General features: G+C 35.4%; 1 protein-coding gene across 2 annotated transcripts in view; it reads right to left on the reverse strand.

Annotated features, from left to right (window-relative positions):
• The window catches only part of sens-2 (zinc finger transcription factor senseless-2), a 43,506-nt gene that overhangs the window by 14,111 nt on the left and 11,776 nt on the right, over positions 1-17,619 (reverse strand). The window contains exons 1-4 of one of the 2 annotated variants that reach the window (XM_013326034.1): positions 15,316-15,423; positions 13,520-13,648; positions 5,232-5,880; positions 4,792-4,973 (exon numbers count right to left, since the gene is read on the reverse strand). In XM_013326034.1, coding sequence (XP_013181488.1) covers positions 4,792-4,973; positions 5,232-5,880; positions 13,520-13,648; positions 15,316-15,340 — 985 coding nt within the window. In that variant the 5' untranslated portion in view covers positions 15,341-15,423. Of the gene's footprint in view, positions 1-4,791; positions 4,974-5,231; positions 5,881-13,519; positions 13,649-15,315; positions 15,424-17,619 lie in introns of those variants that run through there. The other variant, XM_013326033.1, reaches the window with a different exon arrangement.

Raw genomic sequence — 17,619 nt, forward strand, 5'->3', positions numbered from 1 at the left:
GCCAGCGTGGTTGACTATGGCCTAATCACCCTTAACTTAGGGTAGGCTCCGAGCCCCTCGGTTGGGACGTATAGTGAGCTGATGATGGTGATGATTGGGAGCTCAAAAAGGCCAATCGTTTTTAGCATCAATTGTTTATATACCCTACCTTATGGAGTGGCTCGATTTCGTTACAATTTGCCTTTCGTTCATAGTCTACGAGTTGATAGTTATTAGAAGGTTACAGCCGCTTATTGACATTGGTAATAACAACTTTTAAATGCTAATTATTTTAAATCTTTACTTGAAAAAGGAAACTAGGATATCATTTTAAAAATTGCAATGTATTTAGTAATAAATGAAATCGAACAAATGCTTACAATTAACGTAAACAAACTAAGTACAAACGGAAGAGACAAAAAAAATTAAAAGAAAATGCCACTAAAATCGAAGTATCCTAAGACTCTTCAGCATCCTTAATTAAACTCAGAGCACGTAGCACTCCTTGATTCAGTTCCCAGGGGCGAGTGACACCCTCCCCCCACCATTGCCCGCCCCCCTTTCCTTATGGACCGCTTAGATTTCCACCCCCTAAGGTCGTGTGTACGGAATACTTTCAGCCAAGAATCTTGTACAAAGAATTGGTTTTGAGAGATTCGGACGTTAGTTTTATCGGTGTTTTTTTTCCTTTGCTCCTTCAATTGGTATTTCTATTTTCGTCATCGAGATTATCCGACTCTATTTAGAACTTTATTGTCGCCTCGCTAACCTTTGCTATTATTTGCTACAGTAAACTGAGCAACAAAGACAATGAATAATAGTGTGTTTCTGAGACTAAAATCTCTGTATAAAACAAATGGTATACAGGTATTTTGGTCTCAAAAACCAACGATAAGATTTAAATTAATGTTTATTTCGGTCATTGGTTTTACAACACGTAATTGATTTCTAGATAAAAAATAATTCAAAGATTTTAAATTGGATAAATATTCAGTAACAAGGAGTTTTTTTCTTTAACTTCAAATTACATAACATTTGTAAGATGTTAAAAGTCTCTGGATGTCTCTCAGCTATTTCTAAGTCGAGGAAAGGCTTTAAAAAGTAATCACAGGGATCTTGAATGTAAAGTTAGGAACATTTGGCTCGGGGATGGCAATTATTACACTTTTATACTTCTAATTTCGTTCCTCGCAATCTTTTCGATTTAAAATCTTCGATGGAAAGAATTAATTCTATTTCAACGGTGTCTTTGTGTATTTAATTTCAATTACTATCTTTTTCCACGATATCTTACAAATATTTGGATGGATGGATGGATGGATGTTTTTTGAAGATATCTCCAAAACGGCTGTATAGATCTCGATGAAATTTGGCAGACATATAGAACATAGTCTGGAAGAACACATAGACTACTAATTGTTTTTTTTTAATTCCGCGCAGACGGAGTCGCGGGCGAAAGCTAGTTCAAAATATAACTGTCATTTTTTTTTCGGAGAACGTTTTTTTTTTAAATTATAAAACGATTATAAAACCAGACCAATTTACCTAAATGCTTTTAAATTCATCACCGCAAAACGTAACCGCAGAAAAAAAAACGTAATAAAAAACCAAAGTGCTGTAAAGCGGTAGGAAAACTGCGGCCGAGTAATTATTCAGAAAGCTAATGTGCCACTTGTTTATTCCCTGACTAATTAAGAGAAGAAAGAGTTTTAAAAAAATACCTTAAAATGGCAGTAGAAGAAATCAAACATTCATTATGTAAGACAGGGCAACGTCGGGGTGAATATTTTTCAATTTTTTAATGAATTTTTATTCCCTTCCAACTTTCTAGGTGTATTTTTTAATTCTTCAAATTGTGTAGGGTGCAATCCATTACTTTATTTGGAATATCGTATCATTTTTACCGATAAAATAAGCGAAAAGTACGATTACGAGGAAGTTATCCAAATGTTTTATAGCAATATTTTTTTTTCTTACTAATATTTTATAATAACTGAGAATGTTTAGTTGGATGGATGAATGTTTGTTTGAAGATATCTGCGGAACGGCTGCATGGATCTTGATGAAACTTGTCATAGATTTAGAACATAGTCCGGAAGAACGCATAAGCTACTTATTAAGTTTGTTTTTAATTAGGTAAGACGGAGTCGCAGGCGACAGCTAGTTTGTTCATAAATTTATTGTAATAACGCAGAGTTTATTAACCTAATAATTATTGCTTTAGTTGTAGTTTATATTAAATCTATACATTTTTAAATTAGATAAAGAGAAATAGGGGTTGTATAAGTATTAAATAATCTTATTAATTAATAGAATATAATGCAATATTCAATGCAGTACTAATTGGTTACATATGAATAATTCAAGACACCAACTAATATCAATTACTGTAAACGCTTCTAAACTAACTGCGGTAGGTGCCAAGTTGAAAATTGTCGAACCAGCAGGTGTGTCAGAAGTTTCGCGAGTTTACAAACTTCCCGGCTCAATTAGCGTCGAATTAAACCGGTCCCGTTGAGGTGACAAATCGCGGGTACTCGGTCCCATTGTCTCGACATTGACTAATAGCTTGGGGTATTTAATTTAGGGTAGTTTAATTATATATTAAAATTTTGTAACGATAAATTGTCTAGGCTCGCATTAATCAAGAAGTTGAGACACTGATTAAAACGACGTTCGAGCAACTATTTGCTGAGTTTATATCGTTAATAATTTACAGGTCGGGAGAAAGAGGGTGGAGGGGGCGGGATCAGGTGCGGCTCGTTGCTTGATACCTAATGGCTAGATAGCAACTGATTTTAATGGATGTACTGACTGAGTACAAATAAATATTAAACGTATGTGTTTATAAAATGAATAAGATTCATTTAGGAATTTGGGTGGCTTTTATACAGTTACGATATAAAAATCCGTTTTACATTTTTTGCCTATTACCTACTATATTACGAGCAGTTTTTATAGTTTTCTAAATTGATTCTCAGATAATTATAGATTCAGTTTCATTTTTTTAAGCCTTACAATGAAACCAGCGTCTATTTTATTCAATTTTAAGGTAATTAAATGAAAATAATCTCATTACAATTCTTTACTGTAGCATTAAAGTAAAACTTATTCTTTTTTCTGAGTTCTTCCTTATAAAATACTAGCCGTCGCCCGCGCGGATTAAAAAAAACATAAAAGTAGCCTGTGTGTTCTTCCAGACTATGTTCTATATGTATGTCAAATTTCATCGAGATCTGTTCAGCTGTTCTGGAGATACCTTCAAACATCCATCCATATCAATCTAAACATTCGCATTTATATTAGTAAGATTTTAACAGTTGTTTAAATGAAGTTTTTATTCTTTCCTGGTATGTGTATTATGTAAAGCGGTATTCGCAACGAATGCCTTCGCCATTCTCGTTCATCGCTATACATACTGCACTCCCCAGTTCATTTAAGACGTGGGAGGAGGGCTCTATCGTCCGTGATTCAGGCATAGATTCGCCGTTTTCACTTCGAACAGTGTGTGCGAGAGAAACAGATTTCTATTTAACGATAAGTGCGAATGAGACAATAAATACAAGGGTCGGGTTAGTTATTGGGGCACATGTTTCAGCTCTGGGTTGATTTATAGGTGGGCGACGTAATAGAGATGAATAAATTTTCATTCTACTAAATGGTATTCATGAATGGAACATGTCAAAAAATGCGAGGTTGAATTTATAAGATTTTTTATTTGGGAAAAACTTAGTCAAGCTTTTCAAAAGACAAGCAGTTAAAATATTAATTTTTACTACTTTAATTCCGAGTTTCTTACAAAATTTAAGTAGAAGATTCGAATCATGGGGCAATATAATAGTAATAAACTCTGAGCTTTAAGATAATCTTATTTCTCAACAAAATACCAATCGTTGTGTGAATTGTTGTGAGGGTTGAACAGCAATCTTCGTGGTCTCGACGCTGAGGTACGCCGAGTTAAATGTTAGTGAGACAGGGATAGCAACCGCAACATCTTAAATTCATGAATAGACGTACTACACACGGCTGTAGTGTTTCATGAACTTGAAATTACTGCGTAAAAAAATATAAAAGTACCGTAAAATCTCTGTTCCTATCTTTATTCGTGAAACATTGAGTTATTAAGTTATATTTGTTGTTATTGTTGAAACCAAGTTCAAACATCTGTTGGATACTAAACGCCTGACAAAATCGTTCATTTATACCGAATATGTCGAAATATTATATCTTGGTGATAAAATTAATTAATGTTAATTTAAATTAATTATGTTTCTTTCCAATTCCTTTACTAGAACCGAAAACGACTTTTGTTGCTAACATTAGTATGAAGGATTTTTTATAAAGTTAAGTATAATTTTACATGAATTTATTTTATGCTTTTCATTTTAATTACCTGTGAATCTCAGTACATTCAACTCTACATACTCTATAAACTTTACTGGCGCAGTCGCAAACGAATATTATAAAACAAGTAGCTAACTTATCTTAAGCTGTTAATGTACATTAATTATGTGACAAGGGGATGTTGGGGTAAGATGTTGACACAACTTTGAATAAGGGTTTGTTAATAGGATCCATTATAGAAGCTGAAGGAGTTAAGAGTGAAATATTATCGTTAAGTAAAGAATGAGGTATGTTTGAAATATTAAAGCATATCTTAAATGTGTAAATTGAAGAATGAACAGCTTATTCAGGTCGGCTTTGGACTGGATTCCGTAACATCGCATAAGATTTCGTGGTTTGTTCATTGTTGAACAAGGTGAAGTACAATTTTCTTAATTATAGCAATTTCTAATCTCTTCCTCGTCTTACCTGTATGGATGTATGTATGTTTCTTCATGTCTGACTTCTGGTGGAAGCGCTTCCCGCAGTACTGGCAGGGGTAGGGACGCGTGTCTGAATGGATCAGCAGATGTGTGGACAGCGTGCTCGACCGTTTGAATGTTTTCCCGCACTGCTTGCACTCAAACACCTTCTCCACGCTGTGCACAGCCCTGTAACAGGCATGTTGTTATTTTCTAAGCATGATGATCAATTGTCTTGGTTTATTGGTGGCTCTTGATTTAGTTAGTGAAAAGGGGATTACTACATAGGCAGTTCTACTACGAAACTGCAGCATGGTGCCAATTGGTGGGTATGCGCCCTTAATTCAAATGATAGCACATTGGCAGTCAAATTTATCAGGACTGCGAGTTTAAATGAGAGCATTTTAAAATAATTATGAAAGTAAATAGATTGAATAGACCACTCACCTGTGCTGGCTGAGACTGATTTCATGTCCAAAAGTCTTGCTGCACAATTCGCAGGCAAATGGTCTCTTCCCATTATGAGACCTTCGAGCGTGTACTTCTAATCCATGAGGGGTGCTAAACATCTTTTCGCATTTAACACACGAGTAGACATCTCCAATAGGCAATGGTCTGGTTAAAGGGCTAGGAGCACCTAATACCGCAGCTCTTAGTCGAAGTAACTCAGGGCCGGCTGCTTGAACAGCGTGAAGGTATAAGTTACTATAACCACCCCAACCAGGAAGACCAAGACTACCCGCATCTCTGAGGAACTCCGCGAAAGGAAGCGGTGGATATAGGAATGGTCTCTGTGGCTGTACTCGCGGCGCATCTGGTCTTAGAAGAGCGCTTACTGAAAACGCCTCTGATCTTTTTAAAGGAGGTGATGAATCGGGCGGTCTTCTAGGTGATGAGGGGGGAGAATCTACTTCTAGTTCAGGGGAACTAGAACGAATCGAACGAGGAGATTGAGGTGATGGCGCCCAACAAGGGCTACCGCATCTGGAGTTTGGAGAAACATTATCAGGTCTGACTGTTTCTATATTATGCGTCTCGTCTTCTTCTTCATCGTGTCTTTCCCCAACAAGTCTGTTGATGCCGAATTTGATTTCTTCTGCAAAAGAGAACATGTCGTCAATAACTTCAAAATTGAAAAACTAAATATTATGCAACAGATTCGAAAAACTATGATTCATAGTATCTTTATCGATCCAAATGGCAAGCAAAGGGTATATTCTTAACAATGGCAATGAGTTGTACTAAGATAATAAAATTTACGTTATTCATTTTAAACAAAAGTATCAATAATTCAATCAGAAAGGAAAAACAAACATAAAGCAAGAAACGAAAAAAGCGATCCGAAAAGCAAAATAAACATTTGAAAAAATATTACATCCGCAACCCTTTAGAGTGCAACTCGCAAAATGTTTGTTGAAAGAGCACAAAGGGGCAGTGCACGCCTCCCGCGTCCCTTGCCCCGGGCCAGGGTAGGGCAGGGAAAGTGTGCAGGTGCCGCACTTGTAGCGAACGACGAAATGAGCCGTATCATGTCGCAGCAGCAAATTGACTTTCATCTGTTCAGCCCTCGCAGCTCGGGGCCGGCCCCAGTAATTAACACGTCGGTCTCGCCTCGACTCCAACGGACCCCAATCTTTTTTTACAATTCACTAATCCGTGGGCGCGACTCCACAGTGTTCGATGTTCAATTCGTTTTGTTTAGCGGGTCGATGCTCCGTTGCTTTTGTTATTCCAAACTAATATTTGTTCACCCATTCGCTGTTACAAATTAATTGGTTTCGTTATTTTTTCTTTAATTTATTCACATGTTTTTAGATATAGTTCATACAATGACACAAATTTATAAGGCACTTTTTTATTTTATTTAATTAGTTTTATTGAATTAAAATTTTGTGGCCTGAGTTAAATGTGTTCTAGCTTAAACCCGTGTTCAATTATTCCAGATTTAAGACAAGATCTGACTTAAATATATAACAGATATAGACTTAACTTTTAACAAAGGACACAAATGATCTTGTGAGAGTACTTTTACGAATTTAGTTTAATTCAAACTCAATTCCCCTATGATCCACATACATCAAGTGACCATCAGTTCGCGCTCACGCTGTCCAAAAACAAACATCCATCTATAGCTGTGACAAGTTGCGCTAATGAAGATCTGCCCCCGTCTGAAAAATAACAGCTGTTGCGATGCAGAGCGAAACCAATCGCATCCGTTATGCTTTTTTCACACGAGGGCTGAACACGGAGGTAGAGCATAAATACAGCACTCCAATTAATTAAACGCACATTTGTCATAAAATTGAGGAAGCAATTTCTATTAAAACATATAGTTTATTCTATTCTATTTTAATAAAATTGAAAGAGAACAATATGTTTTCATACAAATGTTTCGCCAGTGAAAACTCCTATTGTCAATACACTCCTTTATTTAGACGTATGCTTTCAAACAGTAGTACTATTCTGTTCACTGAATTACCCTCGTATGAAGCTAGTATAACTTCCAAACAAACTGCACTCTATTGTAGTATGACTTTAAATATTAGACCTCACGCCTGAACCTCTCGCCCTCTGCACTTGTTTATTTGTACCCCAACGACACGGTTTTATTGCTCCATAGTATTTATTACATATTAATGGTTATTTAGATTCATTGTTCCGCCCCAACAGTACGCTTGAATTCATGGCCTTGCAAAATATTGAATAGACAGACCCCATTCAAAGCGATGTGTAATTCAAAGACTGTCATTATTGCCTTCTATTGTAGGTCTTATTCTGTAATTATAAAGATTTGATATGTGTGAATACACGATAATTTATATTATTTTACACTTGCTTAACTACTAAATTATTATTTTGTTTGTTATCATCAAATTGACATTATTGTATAAACAAAAAAAAACTTTCTCAGCAGTTATTGCAGTTAAATTTATTTGCTACATAACCAAGCAGTTATTTATTTATTACAAGCTGTTACCCGCGACTCTGTCCGCGCGGAATTAAAAAAAAATAGCCTATGTGTTCTTCCAAACTATATTTACATCTGTGTCAAATTTCATCGAGATCCGTTGAGCCGTTCCGGAGATACCTTATAACATACATCCATCTAAACTTTCGCATTTATAATATTAGTAAGGTAATTATTTGTCTATCCGTTTGTCCATACGAGTAAAGCATATAAACATACCCCTATTGAGCGGAAACAAACGTTTTCCAGCGCCCTCTTCCAACCGCAAACGTTTATTTTTAATTTGTTAAAAGCACTCTGAAAAATAATCTGAATGCACCGCGAGAGCCGCGCCTATTATAATTAAAATTGCATTAGGTTTGCAAACTGGCAGACTTTAATGATCATTACGCGCTGTATGCACAGAAAAAAATGCATCCGTTTGTAACTGCGTAATGGAATTAACTTAAGAACAGTAATTTAAAAATCTTTTTTTTTTAAACAAAGATTTCCAAAAAAATACTAGTATGGTTTCAAAGGTTGGTTATTTAAGTAAGATAAGTCCCAATGGGAAGGACTTATAATAAGTTTAAATTCACAGTTTTTATAACAGATATCTGGGATTCAAAATTAACACATAAAATCATTCATAATCGAAAAATAAAGACTGGGGTGGAAAAATTGTTATTTAAAGTTAGGTATAATTAATGTAAAATGATATTTTTAGCCAAATTGATAAATTTTTATAGGAGAAGGGGAAAACGAACTGCGGGAACATCGAAGTGATCAACGACACCCATGGACATCTGCAACACCAGAGGAACTGCAGATGCGTTGCCGGCCTTTATGGGTATGCACGCTTCTTGAAGGTCCTTAAGTCGTATTGGTTTAGAAATACCGCCGAGGACAGACACAACGCGGCTGTGTGAGCCAAGAAATTGCGCGAGAATCGCACCGTTGTGGACTGCCAGCCATTCAGATGGTGAGGTCCATCAACCTGGCGGTCTAAGATTTAAAGATTATGTTTTTTATGATTGCTTATGTGTTAAATTAAAATTCTAGACTTTTTACTTATGTCTTTATCATTTGTCTACAACAGGATGTTCAAAATACCAATGCGATGAGTGAGTTTATTAAAAATGAAATTTGTCACGGTCCCCATATAACGGGGGATTATTATTAAATATTTTATTGGAAACGCTAATCTTGATAAACGATTGACGCGTGACTCCTCATATTTTGAAATCGAAAACCATTCCCTAACACGATGTAATATTAAGTCATGTATTAAGCATAATTAATTCTAACTTAGCTTACTTAATATCTAATCTTTTTATGAAAAGTGCGTTAAAATTACTTAATTTAATCAAAAACAGGTCTAGATTTTAGATTTTCTTTATTTCATCATGTAGATTAGACGCTAAAAGACTATTGTAGATAAGTATAAATAATTTCAGGCGCCATCTTGTTTTTATTTTAATGAAAAACATTTTAAAACCTAAACCAATTTATAATTTATTCAAAATAATCGAAAATGAGTAATAAAATAATAAGTATAAATCAAATGTTATCATTCGCTTTTAATACATTTTATCGGCCACAATAATGTTTTTAATTCCATTTATCTGCAGGGATTACCTAAATCTAGGATTGTAAATGACGCGACGTGTCCAAATTAATTCCGTAACAGCACACATACACATAGCCCGCACGCATACAAATATAAACGCTCTCCGATTGGCTATTGTCTTTTTCCGTGAATGTGAATAGCCGTTACGTTTGAAAATATTATGTTCTATTGTTCGTTATCTTAAACCTCGGGTAGATTCATATTGGATTTTTTCTAGTATAATCAGTTCTTTTACTGGGTATTAAAGTAATCAAAGTAATATATCGAAGGTCCGCGGTATGCGATTACTGTTTGATAGTCATATTGATTACATAAAGTTATGTTGATCCTTTTATCTTTACGGTTGCTTAGTTTTCTTTTCGCTAAGGAAGTGACGTAAGCGATATATACATATTTATCAACGGCATCTATTATTTTGCTACTTAACTATAAAACTTTGAATGTATACCAAGACATATGTAAAATTTTATAATAATCGAGTGAATGAAAAAAAATCTTAGTATTAACACTTCAAAGAAATATTTAGAATATAAAACACAGTATTACTATATTTTTTCTACTAAAATTGTCACAATTTTCTAGGCTTTATATTACGCTATAAGGCTATGGGGAGTAGTTCATTATTTTAAAATAACTTTTAGACATTAATGGCGCGAATGACGTGTTTTCGTTACAAAGTCTAGTGTCAGAATGGCGAGGGGACATAAACGTCGACATTTTAGTAAGGCTAGTGTTGAGTCAATGCACTGGCTAATTTCCGGATTTTCTCCCTAACATAATTAGTTATTTTGTGTCTTCCAAAATAAATAAGAAAGAAAAATGTTTATTCAATAATAAAAGGGTCTTAACAGACAGACGGATGGACAACAAAGTGATCCTATATACTTTCCGTTTTTTTCCTATGAGGTACGGAACTCTTAAAAATATTGCTAGTACACTTCGTTATTAAAATTGCAATTTAAAATATCCCAAATAATGATAGAAGCGATGCCTGTAATCTAATGTCAGATTCTTCTCGGTCGGTCTTAGCATTGACAGTGTGTTTTCCAGATAAGTTTGATAAATCAGGGCTTACTGCGGCAAGATCTGACGGATTTCATGTTATCGTTCTCGAATTCCGACAGAACGAGATTACGGTTACCACGCCTTTCGATATTTGCGGACAACGTCACACGCTCACGTCTCACGAGTCTGTACAAAATTTCATACTTTATTACACGTATTCGAGTGCCTTGCATTTTACGAGTAACTATGATAATACAGATATCTTGACAGCAGCTGCTTTTTATACTAACGGAATAAAATCTCTCGAAAAAAAAATTGTAAAAAAAATAGTTTTTTGATTTTTTTGAAAAAAATTCCTGATATCTTTCTTTTGTTTTTCACTACTTTGAAGTATTTAAACAATGGAAGAGTATGGTAATAATGTATCATCCACTTCTTCCCAGGTTTCCTTAGATAGTACGAAGTAACGGTAAACAATCCCGGGCGACGTCGGGCTTGAGTACGTGCCCCGATTTCTCCGCTCGAAGTTTCTACGAATTATTTGCTGAAACAATAGCACGCGTCGTGTTTGTGTCATAAACCAATTTACGTTTACCTCCAAAACGTGTATAATTCAACGCGTTCAATCTTTATTACCAAGCAATAAAGACGAAAATCTCTTGATAAAGTTTGTATGCGATTAGTTTTACAATTGTCGTCTTTGGAACGTTGACGAAATGTCACTCGCGGCGTCTTTGAGATTAAATTCAGCTTTGATAATTACTATTTAAAGTGTGCCTAGATTTGTGATTACGAGCGTGTTTACGAGGTAACTTCCTTTAATGAGTTTTTTTCTTGTCATGTTGGATTATGTTTACTTGTATGAATTTTTTTATACCATGACCTTACAATTCTTTGGATAACGACGGTCTTTATTATTGGATTAACACGGAATTGTCAACAGTTAACCCATTTTCATTTTATGTGTCGAATCGTACATCTTGTTATATTGTAAAATGCCATTTCATGCCTCGAAACTATACTTTGTCATCTATCTAGTCTTAATTTTAATTCTCTATGGATGAATATCATTAGATAATTTACGTTTTTTTATATCATAAGGTTGGCAAACAAGCGAGCGCCCACCTAAAATCGCTGAAATAGCGAAGTGACCGTTACCCATAGACATACGCAATTGCACATGCGTTGCCTACCTTTAGTCGACGGAGGAGAGATGCACAGAAAGAAAATATTTTCCCTTCCCATGCACCCTTTTCTTATAAGAAAAAGGGTGGAAAGGAAAAGAGGACTTAATTAGGCCTCCGGGACGCACACTCATAAGACGAAACGCGGAATTGCTTCCATTTCACGCCTATCTTCTGTGTGGTCGTGGTATTTCACCGAGCCGGGCCGATTCGTGCGAAGATGTTAAAGCGGGCTCTACCACTGTTACGTTATTAGATTATAAAACTGGTGAATAGCAGTTAACTATTTTAGAATTTTTTTTTAAATGACACAAAGGCAATGACTTTGCTTCAATGATCATGACGGTATGTCACGCGAACTTTAAACAGCAAAGCCGAGTGGCTTGGCTGGACTTGACAAACAAAGACGTGAATAATAGGGTAAACAGGGGTTCATGGGGCGATATCGTGCCCGCGTGGCCGCCGCGCAAATATTGATACACTTGGCGTGCACGAATGTTACCCTTTGATTGATTGAACATTGTGGTCACCTTAGTGTAAAGACTACGTTACGTATTTTGTTATTGAATGATTGGTTAAATATGAATACAATTGATAAAAGTCGTAAATTTAAATATTTCTTTCATAGATTACATTTCTTATTTGTGTTTCAACGATGTTATAATATAGCTCTATATTTACTAGGAATTGGATGAATTATTTAACGATTTTTCAATTTAATGTTATACGATCTATATGATATTTTTCTAGAATAAATAGAGTTAGGATGATAGTTTATAAATAGTTTCATCCATGTGACAATGCACACATTTCAAACGGGCGGATTACAAAACGTTATCTTGTACACTAATGTTTGCTCACAAGGGTACACATGTCCAAATCGGATTTACAACGTGCGAGACGAGGGCGATGGAGGGTCACCACAAAAATATCTCATATTTTTAAAGAGTTTCATAATCGATATAGCTACTCGTATGTGTGTGTGTGTTTTAAGAGAATTCATTAGTTTTAGTTTTTTATTAATTTAAAACAAAAAAGAGTCAATAATGGAATGTGTAACCTTTTTTATTCATTTAAATCTCTATCGTCATTTAATAGATAGTTCATCAATTTACGTTAATGTTATTTGTTTATTAAAAAGGTGCACCAAGTCTATATTCAACAAACACGAGCATATACAGATAATACAAACAGAGGAACATACAGATGACAGGCGTACACAGCATTCAAATGTAAAAATTAAAATAAAAACTATTGTAAACTTCTCTACGATTCCTAGGTTATTACATTTAGTAACCTATCCCCGACGATGACATAAACTTTATAAGTCGACTCATCCATTGGACTTTAGCAACCTTGACCATAAATAGCATAAAAATATACTATAAAACGTTAATAAATATTGTTTTGCTGACGCTACCGCGTTATCGTCGATATCGAAATTTGTGTTCGATATATGAATTACAAGCATCATAACACGCAGCGGACGTTTAAACTGTCGACACACGGTATCTGTGATACCTTTGTCGCCGCCGCCGGCAAATCAGAGTCATAAAACAAACGTAATTTCGCCAGCGATACGCGCTGTCGGTCCCTGATAAGATATGTCAAGCCCAAATCTGAAGCCGTGGGATTTGCTCAGAACTCGTGTTATTGGATACAGACAAGCAAAGGGTGCTGTAAATCAACCAAATTATTTGCTGCAGAATTTATTTCTACACCTTTGACAAACCTTTTTTTGTTGTCTCAATTTGTATGCAAATTCTATATTGGTTATGGCGTAAAACCATTTAAGCATACAGATGACCAACATGTCAAAAATACCAAAGAAAGATTAGTTTTGAGAATAGAAGAACAGGGGTGCCAACATGAAATTGGAGATGGGATGAACGAGAGGAATGTCACTTTAAATATCTCAAATTTGGTGATTTTTTCGTATATCTAAGTAATAAACTAAGTATATTCTTACCTCTGACATTATAAGAATCGTGAGTCTGCGGCGGAGGAGGCGAGGCCAGCCTGGGCTCCGGGCGCTGCACACTGGAGCCCCACAGCGAGTGGCAGATGCCGTTTCTCAGGGCTTCACTGGCCGAAACACCTAGACAAAATAATTTTCTTTATTAATTTGGCTGTGCGCTGTAAAATACAATTGGCAGTAGCTATGCCGCCGCTTGATGCATTGAGCAGTCCGCTTATGGCAACCTTTAATTTGTTTTTACGTCGATTTTTTTTCAATGAGCATTATTTTAGTATAAACATATTTTGATACAATGAGTTCACAATAACTAGACATGTTGTTAAACTTGAATTTAGATCATTTTCTAAACTTTTTGCTCTACAAGAACGCTTCGATGACGTCATCGTTGTAGATGTGTTCCTGGCTTATTTTCATGGTACACAGTAAATTATCTTATCTTATTTACAATCTTACCAATATTAAAAATGCGAAAGTTTGGATGGATGGTTATTTCTTATTACGTGTGTTTAAAACAACTCTTGTTGAAATCGAGCACAGATGTAGAATACAGTCAGGAAGAACACATAGGTTAAAGACTAAGTTTTTTTTTAATTCTGTGCGGACGAAAGCTGGTTGACTAAATTGTAATGTGTAAAAACATGTTTAATAAAAATAGTCTTTTAAAAGCATCTTGAAAGGCTCCGTTTTTACGTTTGCTGAAAACATATTTATGATTAATTTTATAATATAAAAATCATACAAGATTAAAAGAAAAGCAATTTCTTTTTAAATAATTGAGAAAATCCAATTAATTTGAATGTAGTACAATTTGTAGCGATCAGATAATAATGGCAGTAGCAATTGAAACGAAGTTAGACTTATAAATAAACTCTAATGACTTTCAGTTAAAAATCGGACGTACGTTGATCCGTTTTAATTAAGAACTGCCATTCACAATCTTGAACTTTATAACAAAGATTTTAAAGGTTACATTCGTCTACTTAAACCCAGAAACAAAGCAATACGATTCGCTTTTATTATATTTTCATTTATTTAAAAAACTGTATTAATACAGTGCTAAAACAACACTAAACTTTTCATTAACTCTCACGTAATGATTAACATTAAATTTCACTCACTTTTTTATGACCCTTTTATTGAACATAGAAATTACTCAAACTAATATTATAATATTATAAAACGTGTATGTGTGGTACTATAAGCGATCTCTTCCAGGCAATCCAGAATATTCACGTAAAAAAAAACTTATAACATTAACTTTATCACAAAATCACTTTATATACTTTTATATTTACTCCAAAAGCATATATTTAGATAATTTACTTATATTGATTATGCAATGTCATTGATAAATAAAATTATTTTTAGAAATTTTACGCAAAATTCCCTTTTTTAAACGTTAATAAATACTGCTAAAGAATCTCGCGTATTAAGAATTTCATAAAATCATTCATCATCATCATCATCAGCTAACTATACGTCCCCACCGAGGGGCTCGGAGCCTACCCTAAGTTGAGGGTGATTAGGCCATAGTCAACCACGCTGGCCAAATGCGGGTTGGTTGACTTCACACATATCTTTGAATTAAAATCATTCAATAGACCGAAAATATTGTTTCCTATTTTCTATAATCATCTACTTCTATATCTAAATCTAGATTAAGAATTTATTCTATAAATACTATCTTAATAAAGAACTCCATTCAATATCTATTACATTCTACTTTCGTAAAAACAAAGAGCAATGACTAAGAATGCATTTACTTTATGCAATAAAAAAGAACTAACCTGCGATATCAATATCTTGGGTCATTTTAATAAACACATTAAAACACTTAACCCATTACAGATAATACTAAAAAAAAACTGGGAGCTATCTTCGTAATTACGTGTAAAAAACTTAACGTTTCCAATTAAACTATTAGGGATATAAAATTGAGTTGAATTATTTTTATATCGATAAAATGTTTATCGTCTCAAGCGCTTTGGTAATCACAGCTCCAGATACAAGATAATATAATGATAATTACATTTATCGCTTGTAATTACATGTAATACCATGTATTTGATTAAGCGATGGCCAAATTTTATTTCATTAATGAAAACACACATGATTAATATAATCATTACTTGTTATAGATACGTTACATATGTATTTAAATCACAACAACAACATAACTCAATCCTATAACCCAAAGACACCCAAAGGAAGTCGCGGGCAACAGCTAAGATGGATAGCTAAAAAAAAAGATGTCTTCAAACAAACGAAGGTATCTTTTTTTATATTATAAGGTGGCAAACGAGCGAGCGGCCACCTAAAATCGCTGAAATAGCGAAGTGACCGTTGCCCATAGACATACGCAATTGCATATGCCTTGCCTAGCTTTAATCGACGGAGGAAAGGATGCACAGAAAGAAAATATTTTCCCTTTCCATGCATCCTCTCATCCGAAAAGTCTACTTCCACTTCCCATCCTTTCCTTATTAGAAAAACGGCTGCATAGATGTGGCTGAAATTTGGCATAGATGTAGAACATAGTCTGGAAGAACACATAGGCTACTAATTAAGTTTTTTTTTAATGCCGCGCGGATAGAGTTGCGGGCGACAACTTGTAGTATATAAATTTGAAAGTTATTTCTTAAAATTCAAGTTCAAGGAAAATTTGAATCGAAGCTGTGGTATAAAAGCGGATGTTTCGTAACAGGATAAGAGCGATGAGAGACGCAAGGACAATCTGTGCATCCCGGTTGCCGAAGGAAGAGACCGATTCGGTGGCGCCAGGCGGACCGCGACGTCCCCTTAATATTGATATATGCGCACGCGCTCGCGACATATTTCCTCTGCAACTTTATTAAATTATTGCCGATGTTAACAACGTGAGTTTTTGTTTATTTTTGATGGATGCAATAACAAAACTTCGTAGCTTAACTCTAACAAAAAAACTTAACGCAACCTCATCTATATATACCTCTATATTTTACGATATCTAAGATTCTTGTTAGAGTCGATTTTTTTCTATTACCTGGTTGATTAATTCAGCCCCTAAATGGATAATCGTGGAGACTTATATACTATCAATATGTGGAAGCTCTTTACCGACATCGAATTGTCTATATATCAGAGTCATAAAATTAATTCCTGAGGTATAAGAAATTGATTTCTAACCAACAGTACCATAAATATATTTAATTTTGCATCGTACCAACGATGAACGGCGAAGAACTTTTTAATAGAATAACAACAGGCAATCCTCAGTTAATTCGATAAGCATCTTACTTATGACAATAAAATCGTAAAACAAAAGGCGGTCGGTGCGGCGCCAGCGCGTTGAAGAATCAATGACCGTCGTCCGGCCGCGGCGGTCGCGACGGGCGCAGCGGGCGACGGGCGGCGGGGGGCGACAGGTCAGAGAGGGGGGCGGCTAATTCGACCGCTGACAATTGTCGCATCGCTTCCTGTTACTTATCCGCGCCTTAAGTGATGGACGACGAGATATCATAATAAATAATATTGTCACATTTATCTTTAATCAAGTAGCTAAAGTCAATTTGTTCAGCGATCAAAACGCTTGAGACAACTCTGGAATATCGGAGATGAATAGCAATTGACTAACTCTTCTAAATCGGTCACTATCACAATAGACCTGACGCAGAAACATTAAGCATTGCATTAATTATTACGATTTTTGCTGATGTCGAATCTGTGTTCTGTGGTCGGTTAATATTAGGATACTTCCTTTCTCTTTTTATCATCTACGCTAAAAGTTGAATAAAATTCAAATCCACGGACAAAACCAGGTACAAAGCGTTAAGCGGTGCGCTAAATTAAAAAGCTTGAACAAGGGCGTGCGACGGCGCCGGGGCCAGTGGCGCCCCGCTCGTATATCCGACATCCCCCCGCCGCGCCCACCCGCGGCCGCAGCGGCGATCATTCAATTACCATCGCCTTTATTGCACCCGATGCGGATCATTACACCTAACTGTCTATCATAATATGTATGTATATTGCCTGCCTCGTACATCTTAACAAAACAATAACTGAAAAATTAACAAATATGGTCAAATGGCCGTCGCCCGACGGGGCAGGCGGGG

This window comes from Papilio xuthus, unplaced genomic scaffold (genome assembly GCF_000836235.2).
Source record: "Papilio xuthus unplaced genomic scaffold, Pxut_1.1 DF824655.1, whole genome shotgun sequence".
NCBI classification, from domain to species: domain Eukaryota; kingdom Metazoa; phylum Arthropoda; class Insecta; order Lepidoptera; family Papilionidae; genus Papilio; species Papilio xuthus.